General features: G+C 48.0%; 5 protein-coding genes across 5 annotated transcripts in view; 2 read left to right on the top strand and 3 right to left on the bottom strand.

The window, feature by feature from the left end:
• PpBr36_11345 (uncharacterized protein) overlaps positions 1-1,133 on the bottom strand; it is a gene marked incomplete at both ends in the record, with an annotated part of 2,706 nt that extends 1,573 nt beyond the window's left edge. The window contains 2 exons of the mRNA XM_029898447.1: positions 1-74; positions 492-1,133. The exon at positions 1-74 is cut by the window's left edge and continues 1,573 nt beyond it. Of these exons, the coding sequence (XP_029743316.1) occupies positions 1-74; positions 492-1,133 (716 nt within the window). The remainder of the gene's footprint in view (positions 75-491) is intronic.
• Positions 1,134-4,141: 3,008 nt separating this feature from the next.
• PpBr36_11344 (uncharacterized protein) lies at positions 4,142-6,328 on the top strand (the record flags this gene model as incomplete). The annotated part of the gene is made up of 1 exon (XM_029898446.1): positions 4,142-6,328. The coding sequence occupies one exon, from the start codon at positions 4,142-4,144 to the stop codon at positions 6,326-6,328; it is 2,187 nt and encodes a 728-aa protein (XP_029743321.1).
• Positions 6,329-7,677: 1,349 nt separating this feature from the next.
• Positions 7,678-10,043, bottom strand: PpBr36_11343 (uncharacterized protein; the record flags this gene model as incomplete). Its single annotated transcript, XM_029898445.1, has 5 exons — positions 7,678-7,722; positions 7,879-8,590; positions 8,649-9,239; positions 9,320-9,962; positions 10,013-10,043. Coding segments are annotated over 5 exons (2,022 nt in total), but the record flags the coding sequence as incomplete, so codon positions are not given.
• A 4,309-nt stretch (positions 10,044-14,352) lies between these two features.
• Positions 14,353-15,038, bottom strand: PpBr36_11342 (uncharacterized protein; the record flags this gene model as incomplete). The annotated part of the gene is made up of 2 exons (XM_029898444.1): positions 14,353-14,769; positions 14,952-15,038. 2 exons carry the CDS (start codon positions 15,036-15,038, stop codon positions 14,353-14,355), a joined length of 504 nt encoding a protein of 167 aa, XP_029743310.1.
• A 686-nt stretch (positions 15,039-15,724) lies between these two features.
• PpBr36_11341 (uncharacterized protein) lies at positions 15,725-16,297 on the top strand (the record flags this gene model as incomplete). The annotated part of the gene is made up of 1 exon (XM_029898443.1): positions 15,725-16,297. The coding sequence occupies one exon, from the start codon at positions 15,725-15,727 to the stop codon at positions 16,295-16,297; it is 573 nt and encodes a 190-aa protein (XP_029743312.1).
• Positions 16,298-19,113: the final 2,816 nt, after the last annotated feature.

The raw sequence follows: 19,113 nt of genomic DNA, 5'->3' as shown, positions 1-19,113 counted from the left end.
GGGCTGCTGACAGTAAGGGTTAATATACATGCCGACTTTGAATGCGTGATATAGACTCTTGTAATCAGGGCTGACTGAAACAAAAAACAGTATACGCAGAGGACCGAGGGACGGAGAAGTGCTTTCTTTTATCGTATATCCTACTGACCTGGTTGCTGACAAGGAGCCCAGTGCTCCAAAAACGCCTTCGTGCACGCCGCGGCGGTTGCTGCTGCATATGGCTGCCATACTTTGGTCTTGTGACTATCCCCATAGTCGCACGCACCCTTGATGATTACACATGAGAGACTATCCCACACTCCGGATCCTTCCATCTCGAAGCCTATCAGCCCATCTGGCGTCGCAAGAACGGAACGATCTTCGCTGGACTTGATGACGCTGTTGCCTGATCCAACGATGCCGAAATGCACCATAGGCATGGGGTTCGCGACATTTGGATGAAGCCGGGTACGCTTCACCTTTTTTGATGTGTCGCAGCAAACTTTGCATACCTTGTCGTCATTTACGTGGCGGTATCTTGGCGGGAAAAGAAGATCGTCTTCCTTGCCGGAGTATTTGTATTTTGGACTGTCTCCATTTTGTAACGACTCCAGATGTTTGGCCATCTGTTCCTGGAGTTGTTTCCGGTGAAACTGACCCTTGAGCTTTTGCAACAGGTTACGTATCTCCTGATTCGGTCTGCCTTGCACATCAAGAAGTGTATTTTTGCGTACGAACCGATCTGCATACTGCCGGCCAAAGTCATACTGAACAATAGCCTCGCTGATGATGACATCGCCTAGTACCCTTTCGTCTTCAGTGAAGCCGGAAGGTACAACGCAGAGGACGCCGACGACAAGGCCGAGCTTGATGTTTGGAAAGCTCATCCGGACGCTGGCGGCCGCCCCGGCCGCGCTGACGTTGCCTATGCCCCCGAGGTGAGTGAGGACAACGTTGTGGCAGCCGACGAGGCCTGTGGTGTAAGCATTGGGATCTCCTATGGCCTTGTCGTAGGGGTGGCCATCGGCGTTTTCATCCCAACACTTGTCGAAAAGTGAAAGCACGGCATCGGCTTCGACAGTGAGGGCGCACAGGATGGCAATCTCGAAATCCTGACGCCCTGCAGGGCGCGGGGGTAAGCTTCTCATCGGTGACTAGCAAAGGGTGATAAGGCGTCAATAAATTGTGCAGTGTACAAGCGTATAAAATGGCAGAGAATGCACGTTTAGGAAGAACGCGGTGCCAAGAAATGGATTATACAAACTTTAGTTAAGAGATGAACAAAACTAAAGAGGAGAGATCGGGGTCATGTGGAGAATACTCGGTACAAAGGATAAAGAATCGCATCTCCAGAGCTAAACCTGGACTAAAAGTAGTGTTCGATGGATAAGGAATCTTTGGCTCAAGATGCGCACTGAATCGGTGTGTATGACGTGGGGAAAAAGACAATGACAATATAAAAAGGACGGGGAGAAATGAGCGTGGGGGAGGAGATCTGACAGACACATGAAGGCACTGAGCGCTTATTAGCATGGCCCGATTTGACAGGAGCTCAGCCGCAGCTACCCCCTGGATTTCCTCTGGTGGTGTGGTAGTGTCGTCCGTTTCCTGCCATAAAATGTATGGGCTTTTTGCTACCATGCAATACCCCCATAACAGAAAGATAAGTGATTGGTGATTATAGGCACACGTAGGAATGACTTGGCTGACCCAAAAAGGTCCTAACTTCCTGGCCAGGCCCCGTTTAGGGGCGGAACAGGTGGTCACGGACCCCACCCACGCCGCACTGTCAACCTCGTCAGGGGCGGTTTTTTATGTAGGCAATACAATAAAAAGGGGCCAGAGAGGATATCGAGTTGAGCTGTCTGCCGTGTAACGCTGCGGCTGACACAGAATGTGGCTCTCTCTACTGCCATGCAGGCGCTGTCGCCGGCCAATGAAATCTGCATTACACGGCGGATGGAATGTGCTTTGATGGAAATTACCACCTTAGAAGTCAACTGGAACTTAACGCTAAAGCTTTCATCTTTTTCATCCAGAATATTTCGCGAATACATTAAATAATCGTGTCTTTAACAACAGTTGACCCATCGCTGTGGTTTCCGAATTCACCAGGCATTCCAGCTTCATATGCTTGTAAAGAATATGCTCCGCATCAGAACTCCGAAATGTTCTGAGGGGCGACACATTGGCACAACTCTAAAAACGCCTAATCCGCAAAAGCAAAGACCGGAATCCCGGGAAAAAGGACTCTGAACCGTAACCAGTAACTCACGCCAGCCTCAAAAATATACGCTAATAACCTCACCCATGGAAACCCCGAATGTGTATTTTTGAACCCGCAGCTCCGCGCCCACACCAGCATGGAAGGAACAGCTCAGGAAGCAAAGCGCCGCAACCAAAAGAGGCCATTTTCTATCTATTCCGATAAAGCGATATGCCCATTGTATCAGGATGTGGGTAATTTTCGTGTCTGTTCCCAGCCCTTAATGTGAAACTACAAAAGCGTCAGTATCAACATTCGAAGACATCCAAATCTGTTAAACTCTTTTGCCCCTCTATTCCTCTCGCAACCCAGCCCAAATGTCATGCCAAAATACACTTAGCTCAAACAGAGGCAGTTAATTATGCAGGCCAAACGGAGTTTGGTTTGACGACACCCACACACCACTAGATGGCCTTTGCTTGTGCCTAAAAGCAGTGGATGCGGGGTCATTTAAGGCCTCGACGCAGCGAGGCAGCAACCACCACGATTGGCTGTATTTATCCATCAAACACAGCTGTGGCGTTCAGCTTAAAAATCACCTGATAAACATATCATAGGATCTAATCTAAATAAAGCCGCCTTGCCGCCTTTAGGTTCCTTATCGACCCAACCACAAAACCCTATAAACCCACCTCTTACCGCCTAACCGATCTGTCATAATGGGGCTAAAGTGGCAAACTGCTTATGCAGAAAGGTTTAAGTGGCGTTATCCACCCCCCTCCCCCCCGCGTACTTAGGGATTCAATCGCAGTGGGAGGATCTGATTAATGCGAAATATGTTCAGGTCACAATAGCACTGTGCCAATCGGAAGCTACGAAGCATGTGCAGCGCCGTCCGTCCTTTTGCATTTGCGATTGTAATATCCACGCTCTTTTCAATTAAGAGCTGAGTTTAGATATAATGGATTTCTCGAGACGCCCACTTTGTAATTTGTTACTACATATTCCCGTTGTTCGTCTGCCACAGAAAGGAAGTAGAAAAAACTCAGTCCCTTCATTTCACGCTTCTGAAGTGGGGCTACCAACCAGTACTTTATTCGTTTCGCCACCTTGCTCAATTTTGAGAGTACCCGTACCCCTTATTGATTGCCGCCCCAATTCATCTCCGCCAGGCGCTGTTGGCACCCTCACCTAGCTCCAGATCCTGAACCACCCTACAGGAGTCTGGTTTTACAAAGGCCATTTCTTAAGTTATTTAACGCGAGCCTTTCGAGGCTATAAGCTGATTTTCCAATGCTGGTGAAAATAGGGTTGATAAATGTGTTATTGAATCCAGTTGTTAGTCCATACAATAATTGTACTTGGTTTGGACCGAACCCAGAAACACGCTCCCTTTAGGTGTTTGCCAGGTACAAGCCTTGACGATCTCGAAAACGCTGTCATTCTCCACATGTTTTTGACGTTCGCGCCCCATTGCGATAAAATATAAGATGCTTGAATGTAATAAGACGGATGATGGATGTGTGCAAGGATCAGGTCCCCCAAACTACATTTAGAATCACTCCACCCCGTCAGCTACGCCAAACCTGGGTCGCGCAAAGGGATCCACTAAACTCAAATTTAAACGCGTCTCTCCAGCGCGTCGTTAATTGTAATCTCTCCTCTTCTGTTTAGATCATTCGTTAAAATTGCCTAATATACTATTGAAATTCCCCAATGGATTCCTGGCCGTAACATCTTTAATGGATTGTAGGGGAACCCAAGAATTAAATAGTGGTTTGCGCCACTTCGTTCAGCCTAAATCGGCTAGGCCCGCAGCTTAGCTTGCGTTTCCGTACAGTGCTTACGTAGGCAGACCCCAGGGCCCTATACAGGTTACCTGTGCAACGCGCCCCGTTTGATTTGCTGCAAATACCCGTCTACCTAATTTTGTTTGACGCAAACAAAAGCCCATTAATGACCGAAATGGATGAAGAAATAAAGAAGCTCCGTGAACAGCTCGAAGAAGCCAAACGCCGAACCGAAGACGCCGAGAAACGCGTCCAAGAAGAGCAGCGCCGACGCGAAGGGGCGGAAGAAGCCGCCAGGGCATCGCAACCGCTGGCAATTGAACCTTATCTTGACGCATGCCACTCGCTCAATCTTGCCATCCAAGTTCTGACCGACCGCTCTTTAACCACCCAAGGCGACACGACTGATCCTACCGGCCGTGTTTACCCATCACGAATTTCTAAATGGGACGAATTTGCAGCAAAACAAGAGGAAATATGGAATCTGCTTTCCGATCCTTCCTTCACCTCCCGTCCTACATTTCCATCTCGACACCAGGTGGATTACGTTCGCTCTTTAATAAGCCCGATTAGCAGCGAGCATGGACTACGGCATTTTGAGCGTGACACCGTTGAAAATGCAGTCCAAAAGCTGGTCGATGCAGTGTCCGAGAACGAACTGCTGCGACAGCGCCTCGGCTTGCATGGGACCGTAACGTTCGAAAGCCACACGAACCTCGGCGCGGCGGACGAAAGCCTATCCGAACCTCTCGATCAGATGGCCGTCTCTGGGCCCAGTGTCGCAGGTGCGACATCTGCAACGGCCAAAGTCCGGAAACCGCGTCGCACCGCGAAAAGCAAAGGAAAAGGCAATCGAGCGGACCAGTTCTGCATATACAGGACAACGAACGGAGCGAACATCCCGACAATGGCAATCGAGTACAAAGCGCCGCACAAACTAAGTCAGGACGAGGTGGTCACCGGCCTGGCATCCGCAATTGAGCCGAAGCGAGACGTGATTGGCCAAGATTGCGAAGGCTTCGTGCTCGCGTCAAAGGCGCTTGCCGCCGCCGTGGTCACGCAGCTTTTCTCCTACATGATTGGCAAGGGCATAAAACACGGGTACGTTTGCACAGGACAAACTTTCGTTTTCCTCCATATTCCGGATGATCCCGCGACGGTCCTCTACCATGTCTGCGTCCCGAACTTGGACGTCTTCGACGATGACGAGAACAGACTCCACCGTACAGCCGTCGCGCAAGTGTTCGCCTTCGTCCTGCAGGCTGTTCGTACTGCGCCGCCCCCACAATCGTGGCACGACGCGGCGGCTACGCTTGAAACATGGGCTGTCGAATACGAGGATGTGCTGGCCAAAATACCGTCTTCTGTCCGCAAGGATAAAGAACGGGCTTCTCACTATATACCCCGCTGTTGGCAGGGCTTCAAGCGTTCGCCGATCCGCACCCGCGCGTTCTGCCGGCAGCTACCCACTCAGCCCTTGTCTGACGAAGATGAAGACGACGATGATTTCATGCACTCCCCAACTCCGAAACGATCCTCCAATTCTCACAGGAATGGCACGCCAGGCTCTGGTGGACGCAGCGAAGGTCGTGGGGGACTGCGGGCGGGTAAATCACAAGGAATACAGGATAGGCTTTACTGCAGCCATAAATGTCTTCTTGGGCTGAAGTGTGGTAGACCTGTTGACAAAACCTGTCCGAACGCCAGTAGCCACGGGCAGAAACACATTGACAGGGCAGAATTTCTAAGTCTGCTTCAAGCACAGCTAGCCAAAGACCGTGGGCCTGAGGCAGACTGTACACCTTTATACCTGTCAGGGTTTGTTGGTTCACTGTTTAAGGTCCGGCTATCGATGCGTGGCTACACACTTGTGGCCAAGGGCGTGGAAACGGCGAATCTTGAATTCCTGAAACATGAGGAAAAGGTCTATAACCGCCTTAGCAAGATTCAGGGGAGGCACGTTCCGGTATGCCTCGGATTGATGTCTCTGGTTCTCCCGCAATATTGCGACGGCGGCGTTTATAAGCACTTTTTACTCCTTAGTTGGGCTGGCAAGCCTTTGTCGAGCAGTGACGGCCCTATCGATAAATTTGTCGGTACTGCTTCGATTTCCAAGGCAATTACCGCAATACACCGTCTTGGCGTCCTTCACGGCGATGCTGAGGCGCGCAACATTTTAGTAGATGGCCAGCGCCCTATGGTTGTTGATTTTGAAAGAGCGACTATTCCGCTGGGCTCGATCTCTGCCAACGCCAAGCTCAAAAGGAAACATGGGCCATCTCAGAAAAGGGGGAACGACGCGTTCGCAAAAGAGTTTGCCGCTATACAAAATGTTTTCCGAGGGCGTCAATGATAGATGTCAATAGCATACATATTGGGCAGATAGACTAGGGAGTCCGAGATGTTGAAAAGTTGACCAACGCTGGCGATCAAGTGCAAATCAGTGAGATGAGCCAGATGCTCGTCCAGGTCATGGCCAAGCTCGAGTCCGTCGTGTTGACACAGGCATTACATTCAAGCACTCTAATAAACACGAATCGCCAACTCTCGAACTTGCTGTCCCGCGCGACTGAGGCGCCTAGAACATACTTTTGTCTTCAATGCTGATGCATTGGGCCAATGCAAAAATCTGCAAATACACTTATTGTCTTAGTCATTTGGCTACGCAAAAGTGTGCTTGGCATCGCTTGTTCCGGTTGGGGTTGTAAATTCCATTCTGGTGATGCTCTCTAAAAATTCAACCACGTCATGGTCCACCTATCAGGACGAGTGTGCATATTGAACGATGCAAAAATAGTGTCATGTAGAGATATTAGTATCTGAACCCTCGTCACAAAAGAGTCGGGAATTGAGGATGGGGTTGAAATCGCATATCATTCCCGAAAAAGCAGCCCATTTTAATGCTGGCGTCTGACCGGGACTTGCAGATCGCAGATTGCTTTAACCCAAAGGAGCAAGTAAGGTGTTATGGTTCGATAAAACGTAAAGAATGCTCAGTAATACATAGCCGCCCGGGAAAATTTACGGATGAATAAGCAATATCGTCCATCGATATACATAGCCCTTTCACTGGTCAAACATAGTTGAAAAGCGGTTGGGCCTTACCATCTGGCTTGCTTCGTGACGAGTAAAGGTGTCAAGTCCTTTTTGCCGTATTTGCGTGACCGCTATGTGGCGATCTTTCTTCAGTGACCCAGATTTGGGCCTGGCCAGAGGCCCACACACAATCGAACACAGGCTTGCGTTTCGCAGGACTTTGTTTCTCTACCATCGAAGAGCCATCTGACAAGACCACAAATAGTAGTTCGCTGCAACAGTGCGAGCGGACCAGCACGCTACTGAATTGGATTGGTTAATTAGAGTATTTAGGGGTTATCGGCTAGGGCAAATGCGTATACAGTTAAAAGCCAGCATCGATTGGCACTTTATGGGGCAGATACGGAAAATCGATGTGTGTTGACCAACGACCCACCTTTTATCCGCGTCGCGTGAAGCTCAGCAACTTGGTTTGTTTTCTTTCCTCTCCTCGGAGCAAAATCTTCGTCGATAGGTACCAATAGACTAGCTTCTTTGCTATGCTAACCCTGGCCGTGACATTCACAAACTCACACGTGATTTAGTAGAAAACCTTCTTTTCCTTAGCCAATTCCGTTTCCGATGCGTTTTGCACCCAATTCAGAACACGTATCAATACATACATTTTTACACCTCATCGCGGTACCGTACATGCACACCGCCGTGCATCAGCTTTGGTCACTCGTTTTTGCGGCTTATTGGCGCCACCTCCACGCAGCTTGGTGCGTATGAAATTCCAGGATTGATCTACCAGAAAACCGTAATTGGCTACTTAGTTTATTTCAACGTTTGTCATAAATCTCTTGCCCTTGCTTCGTACTCCCGAACCCGTGCGCTACTCAACGTCTTGGCCTTTTCCCATGACCTCTCGCCTTTTGGTCGACCCTTCCATTCTACCAAGTACTTAACGTTTCCAGCCCATTTTCTCTTATCAAGTAGTCGCACTCCTGCATGGTTTCCCTCAAAATTCGATTCGAAGCTTTTGATGAGATCTTCGCTGATATTACCTCGTGGTTCCCACGTGTTGTCTTCATGTGGGAACCCCTTCCATTTAACAAGGTAATAAGGTTTCTTTTTTAAACCCCATTTCGCGAGAAGTTTCTCGGCCTCCCATATATTATTATCTGCATCAAGCGCAGCTGGTTTACCTTCCAGCAGATTCGGAGAATGTTTGATGTTGACCAACATGTCTTGTGACGCAGGCCCTGTTAAGTTGGCACTGTTTTTGTTCGGGGGGCTAGCGTCCCCTGAGGAATCACATTTTAACACTGCGACGGGTAATTCAGTAAGCGCAGGGTCTATCAGCTCTGTAGATCTCCCTTTGAAGCTTGGGACATGAGATGGGTTAGGCTGTAGTGCCCCGGGAAAACCTAAGTCCAGGAGCAGAGCGTGTCGCAATGGACTGTCAGGATTTTTGGTAATGCAGAAATCTTCTAGGGAGCTGGGATCCGTCGATGAGGTCGAGCATTGTTCGTCCTGGCTGGACGAAGTCAATTTACCGGTGCTAGAGGTAGGCGACGTAATAAACGCAAATGGCGCCCTATCAGATTATGTTAGAACTGAAACGTTTAGGATTGCAAGTGTACAGGTTGACAAACATAGTAGCAGCTATCTGCTCGGATATTGACGTCGCAGTAACTGTCGGATTGGGACCTGATGTTGTTTTCTGTTTTTTGGCAAAGCGGATCGATCCAGATCGGTCGTGGTTGCTTTTTTCGGAGCTAAAAGTACGCTTTTTTGGTGACGCATTTTCGACGCTGTGGATGTCTTGGAGATGATACCAAAGGCTTTCCCCTGAATCCACTGGAGCAGAACAGTCTGGATGTGGGCATTTGAGACTGTTAGAGTGAAGCCCAGTTGTTATGTGATCAGTGACGCATTTCGAAATATGCAGTCGCCAGACTTTTAAGTCTATGTATGTTTTCATCCGCTCGCTCGCAAGGATATCTGTCCGGCCTAAATGAACAGGACAATATCCAGCACACGCATAGGCGTGCCGGAAAACAACGGGATCACATCGAAATGGTGTGTCCCCGTCGTCAATGTGCTTTTGGCAATGGTGTTCCCATTCCTGCTTGTCTGTGACCCAGTGGCTGCATAGGAAACAAAATTTGGCGAACTTGTAGTCGGCTTTGAAACGCTTTTCAAAATATCGATATATATGCAACCATCTTTGCGAGAAGTGGAGGCTAAAGACTAATATGAGTAATTAGCAACGTGTTCTGGGGTAGCTAGCGTATGCTGTTGGCACACTATGCTTTACAATTACCTTTCAATCATTTTATTGCAGAATTTCACGGGGCATATGCCGTTTTCAGGCCTTAGCTGAGATTGGTATGCGACCTGCCAGTCCCCTGTGCGAAGAGCAATAAGATCTTCCAGCGCTGAAATGCCTGTTGGACTTCGAAGCGGTTCTCTCTGAGCCAAAGTGCGGAGCAGCCGGTGGCGTTCAGGCATCATGTGAATTACGCGAGAAAGGTGGTCCCGGTGCCAATCGCTCTGCTGATCAGTTGCACATTGCCGGTATTCTTGAAGCTTTTGTTTCACGAACCTTCGACGATCTTCGTACGCCTGTTTGCGAGCGGCTATATGTTGCTCGTGTTCCTCTTTTTTGAAAAGGGCGCCGTCGATGAGAGTGTTGCGTGTAGAGATATGTTCTTTCAGTCGAATATATTCCTCGTCTTGTTTCAGCTGGTCGACTTCCCGTGCCGGAAGTTGCAAAGCCAGGTCGCTGTCCCATTTCATCGTTGCCGATCGGAAGTCTTCAGTAAGATCACGCCTGATATCCATTCCCAAGTAGCTTGCCACGCCATCCACTGTGTTCATTGCACCCAAATAGTGCCTTTGAAGAACTGATGAATTTCTATGGTCCGCAAAAAGTTGGAGCTGCTCGACCGATTGACCATTATCTCCTGTAGTAAAATTAGCACAATGTGGAAATGGTAAAGCGCTGATCTCTTACCGTTGGCTTTGACAAGGGCTTCCCTTCGTGCGCTATGAAGGCCGCCAATACCATTTACGAATCCTGCGCGCTTTGCCCAATCTGAAATATGCTGTGATACGCTACTTGAGCTTCTCGCATTGTGCTCAGAACCAGTCTTCGTCCACATGGGAAAGACTGGATGGTCTTTCAGATCATCCGCGAACGATATGATTCGGTGGTTTCGGCCCTCTTGAGGCACAATTTGCAAGATTTCTTGCAATGAAGGATTCCCTTTTATGACTTTAGAAGAGATAATGTTTGCCAGCCAAAAGAGCATTGGTTGTGAATACAGAGGCGGCGGGCCGGAGTTTGACGATATCCTTTCTGGCATAATATGCTCTGGTCTAAGCAAAAATGAGCAATTGCACTACGGGTATTTGATGGCGGATCGACTTACTGCCTATCGTTCTTTCCTTTACAGATTGCCCTTCGTACTTTCAACTTAAGCTCAGCCTCTCCGTCTTTCCAGCCAACTAACAAGACGAGATCCTATTTCAAAATCAGCTTTAATCAGATAATATGGGACTAAAAGAGCATTCTACCTTGTATTTTGCTCCACATAACTCTGCTACCCTAGCAGAACTGAAGCAATGTGTGTTCAATAGATTGGCGTCGTCTACCCGATACCCCTCATGTACGTAGTCATGGAAGTCTTCGAACCATAGAAATTGATGCAATTTTACAAAGTTCTCTATCGTGAGGAACGTTTGTTCTTTGCGTAGGCTCTTTAGACCAAGCTTGTCTGCTAGTTCACCTTGAATATACTGCTTACAAACATTAGGATTTTATTTATATTAGCAAATCTTTTTTTGATGTTTTGAAAAAGGAACGAAACACTTGATAAAGAATCAAAGAAGTACTTACATATGCCATTGAGTGTTTTATTTCTGGTGGTATGCTTGCTTCATGGTATCGTTCCCACGCATTGCAAAAATGGCGCGTAAGGCATCTTAGACTATCCACTGTCGGTCGCCCATGAACTTTGTCAAGTTTACCCTTTTTCCCCAAGGCCAATGCTTTGACGAAATGCTTCATAACTCGCATGTCTCGGGGGTCCGAAGGTCCTTGTGACTTTACATAACTAAAAAAAGATTTATTCAGTTTTAGGCACTTTAATATAAATCAAAAGGCTTTCTTACCAGAACCATGTTGTAAGCGCGTCGTCATAACATTTCTTGGTCTTTTCACGAAGTATTCTGCGTGATTGATTGTCACTAATTTGTGAGAGATCAGTTGGAAGCCCGTTTGCTGAAGCACGCTCCATCACGACCTCCCCGTGTGTTTTCTGTCTTTTGGTGCCCATAGTAACAAATTGCTGTGGTTTCAACTCTCAGAAGAAGGTGGATAATTCTGCTGCTGCTTGTGGAAAGCGATATTGAAGGATGTGATGGTAATGATAGGAGTGGTTGGTGAAACGAGAGAGATTTTGGTAGAATTACCAGGAAGATTGGAGGGTTGAGGTACGAGGGCTCGCAATGTTTGAGAATCTCGTGTTGAAGCCATTGATAAAAAAAGAGAATTTGACAGATATGAGGAGGTAAGTGAGCGGTTATATACAGCTTGCAGGCCAGGGGAAATTACACCTGGCTGCCTTGTGGGTCGATATTGTAAAGAAAACCTCCCTTGAAATCTTCTGGGTCCATGTTTGCCAAGGATAATGGGCACTTGGCTATGTGTGTGATCGTGAATTTCACGCCATAGGAATGAGGACTGTGCCGCTTCTAAATATTTTTGTTGTTTCTACATAGCAAAATATCGGGCACTTCCAACAGTCCAGTACATGTCCGTCAAAGAACATAACAGAATCGAGAATATGATACAGCACCGATCAATTACACCTGGATCTTTTCTTCTGTATTGTGGGTGGTGACCGGAAGTGGCCTATTTTACTAGTCTCATCCTGCCTCGGATCGGGCTTGGATATCGGTTAAAACTGCCTCGGCTTGGTATGGCACATCCGTCTCGGTCTTTAGGTGAGTTTGCGTGAGGAAGTTTGTTGCAACCAGGCAATGTATGAAGCGCCTCAAAATCGATTTTAACCATACGCAGCATTTTGCTGGCTACTTTTTGCGTTACTTTCTGTCAAAATGTTGGATTTTTCAACCAAGAATTTATTTTCAACCAAAAGAATGTCCGAAAAAGTCTTTTCAAAAACAAGAAAAATGTTAGTAGATCGGAAATAAAACATCTTGATTCTGGACTTATTTGGGAACATTCAACCATTTTCAAGGACCATTGTTGATCGACATTTTTTGGAAGACTAGTTTTGGGACACAATGGAGACAGATTTTCGTCCTAGTTTTGGAGGGTCAAAATTAGGGACCAACGTACTGCTCAATTGCAGGAGCTGCTAGATTACCGAAAAAGGAATGTTGACTGAGCCACAACTGAGTGAGGGTGAACAACACCTGAGCAGCCTGAACAGCGACTGAGCAGCGACTGAACACACTGAACAACGCCTGAGCAGCAACTGAACACACTGAACAACGCCTGAGCAGCCTGAACAGCGACTGACCAGCCCCTGAACAGGGTGAGCCACAACTGAGTGAGGATGAACATAGCCTGAGCGCGGGTGAATTTTGCCTGAACAGCCTGAACAAAAGCGGGGCGAATCACGTGGTAGATGTCAGGGATGCAGTGGTCCAGATTCGGCGCAGATAACATCTGGTAGACCTAATACATGGCTTGTCACAGCCTGAATGGTGACCGCTCTGTTGCTTGCCTGGTCATGATTTCAACCAAGATTTCAATACCAGCTAATAGCTGTGATCGATGACGTCAATTGACCATCATTGTTAGTAAGTTGATCGTTGATCGTTGGAAAGGGCATGGAGCGTGCCGGTGCACAAATGCAGCAGGTCGATCAGCCTCGTCAAAAAAACCATATCCCGTCTCACAGCTCCTGAAGTGCTTTGAATTCATCTATTGAAAAATTCTCAATACTTAGCCTCTTTCTATTTTTACCATCCTGAGGCGCCCTGGACTTATTTGTATGCACATATTGAAGTGCCGGCGGAGCTTGTACAGCTGCTGCCATGTTCTGCCCAACATTAAGGATGGGTGCATATTCCAAGTGGTGATTCCGGGTAAGGGATGAAAGCACGACTCGTTGCCCTCCTCAGTGCTGGCTTGAGCTTGGTATGCGAACTGCTTGCAGACGGGTGATATTACGCATGGAGGGGGTCCCTGCCTGGACCTGGTGGATGTAACTGTCCCGAGCTTTGAAGCTCTTATCAGTTCCCGCTCGGAAGCTGCCGAGGCCACCTTGGATCGATGGCGACATTGTCTTGCTTGTCACGGCCTCGAAGCTTGAACGTTCGTCCGCGGTTTGTTCAACTGGTCAAACAGAGGCTGGCCACGCCCCAAAATCTCCAAGTTCATCAGTCAAAACTGACTGTAAAGGCTATTTACATCCCCTGATTGCCAAGCGCTACAGCTAAAAGTGTCTGCAAAAGATTACCCCACATCCCAAATTGCTCAGCACAGCAGCCGCAAGTGGCTGCAAAGGCTAACCAATAATTACCCCCAGAGGTCGCAAACAAAGCATCATTGCTATGCAATGCTTTGTTACTGATAAGATCTTATCACCTATGCCACGTTTGTTGACTGAGAATTGATATAGACAATAAGTCGACGCTAGCATTAGTGACTTGCTGGAATGCTGGAATGCAAAACTTAGCTTCAGCTTGCGGTACCGCTACCGCGCCTGGTAACCATGAGCCACATACAAAGACCACATTCATCAAAAGCCGAAAGTGATCGTAAATTAGTAGCAAATTGTTTTTGCTACAAAAGCAGTCTTGGTGGACATCCTAAAAAGCCAATCCTGAACGAGCCAGCAGGAACCTGTATTGAGAGCACCGTTCCGAATCCTGAGCAAGTGTGGATGGCGCACGCACATTTCCGGATCCAAAATCCCCAGTTATCTTCTATTTTGGGCATTAGTGAAAGATTTCAGCGTATCAATGGAGGACCGAGGTCATTACGGAGGGGTAGTAAATCTTAGGAAACGAACCCTCCAGGAACTCTTGACCGCAATTATCTTTCTTACGTGTATTAGTAGAATGCTTAACAGCTTGTCCATTGAATACTAACTGTCTTAGGTACATATACTGTTTATAAGGTTTAGATTTTACGCCAGTCTTTCGAAAAGAATGAATGATTGTTCTATCAACACACACGAAATTGGTGTCATAGGAATATAGAAAATTTTGTTCTCTGCCCAAGAAAAGAAAAGGAACAGCCAGTGACTAACAAAACGAGGACTTTCTGTTTTGAAACGTTTGGTCTTTTTTATTGGCTGTAGCTCAATAATGCAGTCATTTCATTAATGGACTTTCTCCTAAGCCTCGATGTAGGTTCCTTCTGCTTCTCGAGCTTTTACAGCTAGCTAAGCCTGTATATTCAATGCTGCGTTCAGATGACCTCAAACATTTTCGCACAGGTTCTGTTTCACCCTTTTGCTCGTTGTCTTCTTCCAGTAGCTGCAAGTCCAACTCTGTTTGGTCGTTTTGTTGTTCAGACTGCGCTTGAGCGTTATGATGTTGAAACTTGCAAGACAAGGCATCGGTTTTCAATTGCTGTGATGTCCACTGCAACGTTGCGTTGCTCTCGCCTCTTGTTTTCCGTAGCTCGGCTTCAAGCGTCTGATTAATATCCAGTACTTTCTGCTGTGTGAGCAAAGCTGTCTCAAGAGCCGAGAGAATATCGTTTTGTTTTGTTTCCAAGTTCGATACCTTTGCATGAAGCAATCTATTGTCATGACAAAGCCGATTGTAGCTCTGATCCTTTTCTAGATTCTCTCTGCGGCAAGCGTTCATTGTATTTATCATTGTCCAAAGCCAGGTGTCGATATTGTCGTGCACGTGCTGCTTCATACTTAGCCATCGTCCCAAAATATTGTAATTGATGTACTCACCATCTGATTTCTGTATCCTGTCACACCACCGAGAGTTGAGCTAGATATGGGGGTGGCTCCCGAGGCAGCCTGGTTATGGGTTTGCATTGTCATGAGGCTGCTGCCCCGAAGCCTTTACACGGGAGTGAAGCGTGGTGGTTGTGATGGCTTGAGTTTCTGTTATAATCTTTTACGGAAGATAACCACAGGTAGCTTTAGCGGAAACCTATAGCCGCTTTTGGTGCACCCTTCTTCAGCTCTTTACAAGTAGCATTTCCTGGCTTTTGCGTCCGGCTAAGAGGAGATGGCATTTCCAAGAGCCAGTTGTTGAATGATTGCTAATATCTCCAATAATAAGCAAGATGCGGACTGACTCTGGGAAAGCGTGTGTGCGGCCTCCCAATCTGCTGCTTATTCGTGGAATTGAACAGCGTGTTTTGGACATTCCTTCAATAAAAATAGACTGAACTAGGACAACCCGATACTCTTTTTTGGTAGCTACAGTATTTTTTTGCCCTACTCTGCGGGCTAGCTAGCTACACTCATGATCATTCCTAAAACGTCAGTCTCCTTCCGAAGCCTGTCGCGCCAACTGTTATCGAGTCGCTTCAGCAGCACAGCTCAAGCTCAGCAATGCAAGCGATCAAGATACGCCCACTTCGAGATAGCTCAGTATTTCAATCGAATACACCTTTCTCCTACACAGCGAATCTTCTCCGTCAGCAACCTTACCTCTGTTCAACAACTAGCATACCTTACCCTACTCAAGAAGCATCATCTTGTCAGCGTGCCTTATGAGAATCTTCGGGCTCATTACTCCTGGCACATGGGGGCTCTGTGTTTCGCCGACGCGTCTTTTTGAGAAGATTGTCCGCCACCGCCGCGGTGGTTGGTGCTTTGAGACGAACCAATTGCTCAACACGGTCCTCCTGTCGCTGGGGTTCGACGTCATTCTGGCAGGTTCGCGAGTCTTTGAGCCCTGCAACGGTAGATTCGGCGGACTTGTGCATTGCGTCAATATTGTCAAGATCGGTGGCGTACACCAATTGCTCGATGTGGGCTTTGGTGGATACGGTCCACCCCAGCCTGTACCATTGCTCGAGGGAACGGGAGGCATTGAACCGAACGGTCTACAGCACATTGGACCTCGACCAGAGATGCGAGTAGTGAAACAGTCGATTGTACAGCAGGTCGATCAAACTAGGCGGCTATGGGTATATCAGTTCCGACGTGGCCCTGATGAGGAGTGGCAGCCAATGTGCTGTTTCAGCTTGGACTTTGAGTTCCTGCCCGAGGATATCGAGATCCTAAACAGGCATGGCATGAGCCGCACATGTTTCACATCACGTGAACTGTTGCTTCAGTGATTCACAACATCAAATGAGCCCCTAACTGCACCTGGGAGAACGAATATGAAGGATGTTATGGATGGCGAGCTGGACGGCTCTATTGTGCTCTATCAGAATAGGTTGAAATGGCGGAGGGAAGGGGATTTGAAACTGGGCCTTGAGTTCCGCACCGAAGCGGAACGTATCGAGGCTATTCGGCTATATTTTGGAATTATCCTTGATAAGGGGGATACGGAAGGAATCAAGGGCACTGCAAGTGAGATTAGGGGTTCTTGGTTTGGAACAGGTTTTGGTGAGGGGACGATTCAACTACAGCCTATGTGTGACTTGTACCCATTGTCACGTGGCCTATTATGAATTTCTGATCCTGCTTTAGCGAGAACTGCCAATGTTTCAAGCACGATATACAGTGGACGGTAGTGTAATTCTATGACCTTAGATCTACCTGCCATTGCGCACCCGAGGTATTCTTACCTTGAAAACTCTTTTCGGAATGAATCTTCCATCTTTCGAGCGGATCCCTACTATCCTCTTCACCACTGTGGATGACTGCTTCCTTACTAGCTGAAAATTTTCTTTTTTCAAGTCATTGCAAGTATCCATCTGCCCAAAGAGGGTTTCGAAATCGTCATCCACCTCATGGGGAGCATCAATCTCAGATGTTCCGTTCGAGTATGCCTGTGGCTTATTGGTCTCCTGGTTGCCAGCTTCCCCTGTTGAGGAGTCGCTGTCGTCCTGTGCCTGCATATGCCAAGCTTTAAAAGTAGGGATGATGACCCTCTTGGCAGCAGCGCTCCATGGTGGAGGGATGCCAAGCAATTGCGAGAGACGCATCCTTGCTTGGCACTCCACCCGCATCGGCTTCCGGTTGCACGCATGGGGACGGCCCCCACTTGTCCCCTGGTCCCGACCCTGGCTGCCGTTGCATCGTCATCTCTGTAGCACGGTCTTGGCTTGCTTGGATTGACGCTGGTTGTGAGTCACGACTTGGCGATGTAACGCAGTAGGTCAAGCCTTCCCATGGTGCTACTCTTGACTGCATCAATCCATAAGCCGTCGTCGTCGGGTTGGGCCAAACTTCGATCCTGTCTTTCCAACAGCGGCTTCTGGATCAAGCAGTCTGTTTGATGCCCAGTTCGACAGACTCCTTCCTATCTTGCCTTTTGTCGGAATTGATACGTACGGTATAATAGGAATTGGGCTTTCATCCTGCAGATTTTGTTGGGCACGTACTGAGATGACCGACCAAAGCCATCCATCGATCACAGCAATGTTTCCGTCATATCATCAGAGTCACTCTAACTATCCTGCGTCGGGCGCTGGGGTCCAAAATCCTCCTCAGAGGGTGGTCAGACGTCGGTACGTTGCCTTACCGTATCAAAACCGATTATAGCGCTGAAAGCAAGGGTACTAGCTACGTGGCTCCCGCACCGGCAACTTCAGCAACGTGAGTGACCAAAAGATGTTAAACCTTGGTCAGGCAGGCGAATCACAGGAAGGGACAGTCCCATTCAGTTCCCACGGGCAGCAAAAGCTAACAAATCACAGTACGGCGCAGGTCCCTCAAGGGAGTCAAGGCCAGGAAATCAAGGCAATGATGAGTGACATCAACGAAGTCAGAACCATGTAAGCGCCGCTTTTTACCATCGGAAGACCAGGTGAACCTTAGGAAAGGTATGCTGACAAATCCAGGATTGGAGGTCTTACCAATCAACTGCAAGGCGTTTTAGATACCGTTCGAAAGGTGGAGCAAAGCCAGGGGAGGTTGGAGCAAAATCAAGAGACGTTCAAGCAAATGCAGGAGAAAATGAAGCAGGGGCTCACAGAGCTGACGGAAAGCTTTGAAATACATGATGTGGAGGTTGCACAGGATCAGGGTGCTACTGAGCTAGGTTTTTTGTCAGGCTCATCTCTATTCCGAGACACAACAAGCATCTGATGGTTTGGTTGTTTAGTTAGGGAAAGAGCCAGGGATGCATTGTTGGAGGGATTCCCCGGACATCAGTAGTAGTAGTGTGGGAGTAGATCTTGTGTATATAATTAGCCGCCACAACCGATACGTACATCATAAACAATCGCGCAGCCTTGAGAGCGAACCGAGCGTAATATGATTGCCAAGTGTACAGACTATAAGTTCAGTGAGCTAGGGATAGCTATCCGCGTGGAAGGAGCTTGGATCACCAAGTCAGAACACCGTCCTTGTGTCCATCAAGGCTGCAGCTTGGACTTGAAGCTTCATCCAGAGCGTGATTGTGCCATATTGTGTAGTGCACTATGACCACCACGTACTCGATCCTCTGATATTGGACGTGAGAACTCGCTATGGCAGATGGCAAAAGTGGCAGATGGCCAAAGTTGGATGAACTAAGTCAGAATTGGCTTTTGCAGATGGCCAGAATTGGATTGAATCAAAATTGGCTTTTACAGATAGCAGCATTCGATGGAAGGCTGGAACTGGCTCTAGGGCAGACCCACCCACCAGCAATCTTGGCCCGCATCCCATGGCTGATTCTAGCATTTGTCCAAGCAAGCCAAGACCCTTGGCAGGCCTTTTCTCTGCGCCTATCCACCATTACTATGGGCCGTAGCCAGAGCCAGATTCAGCTTCCACCAGCGGGTCTGTCTACATATCCAGATCCGGTGGCTCAAGCCGAGCCCCCTCATCGTCGTTGTCAACGCTGCTGGAATACTCTCCATCGCTGGCGGGCGCGTAGGCCCCCTCTTGCTTCTTACCTGTAATTATAACATAATTGCAGTGCGGACAGCAAATCTCGAACCTAGGCTTGAGAACCGTTTCGGGATTACTTGTTTGTAGCTGCTCGACCCGTTCCTCG

Source organism: Pyricularia pennisetigena (assembly GCF_004337985.1).
Source record: "Pyricularia pennisetigena strain Br36 chromosome Unknown Pyricularia_pennisetigena_Br36_Scf_17, whole genome shotgun sequence".
Lineage (NCBI taxonomy): Eukaryota > Fungi > Ascomycota > Sordariomycetes > Magnaporthales > Pyriculariaceae > Pyricularia > Pyricularia pennisetigena.
This window is presented reverse-complemented; position numbering and strand designations above follow the sequence as displayed.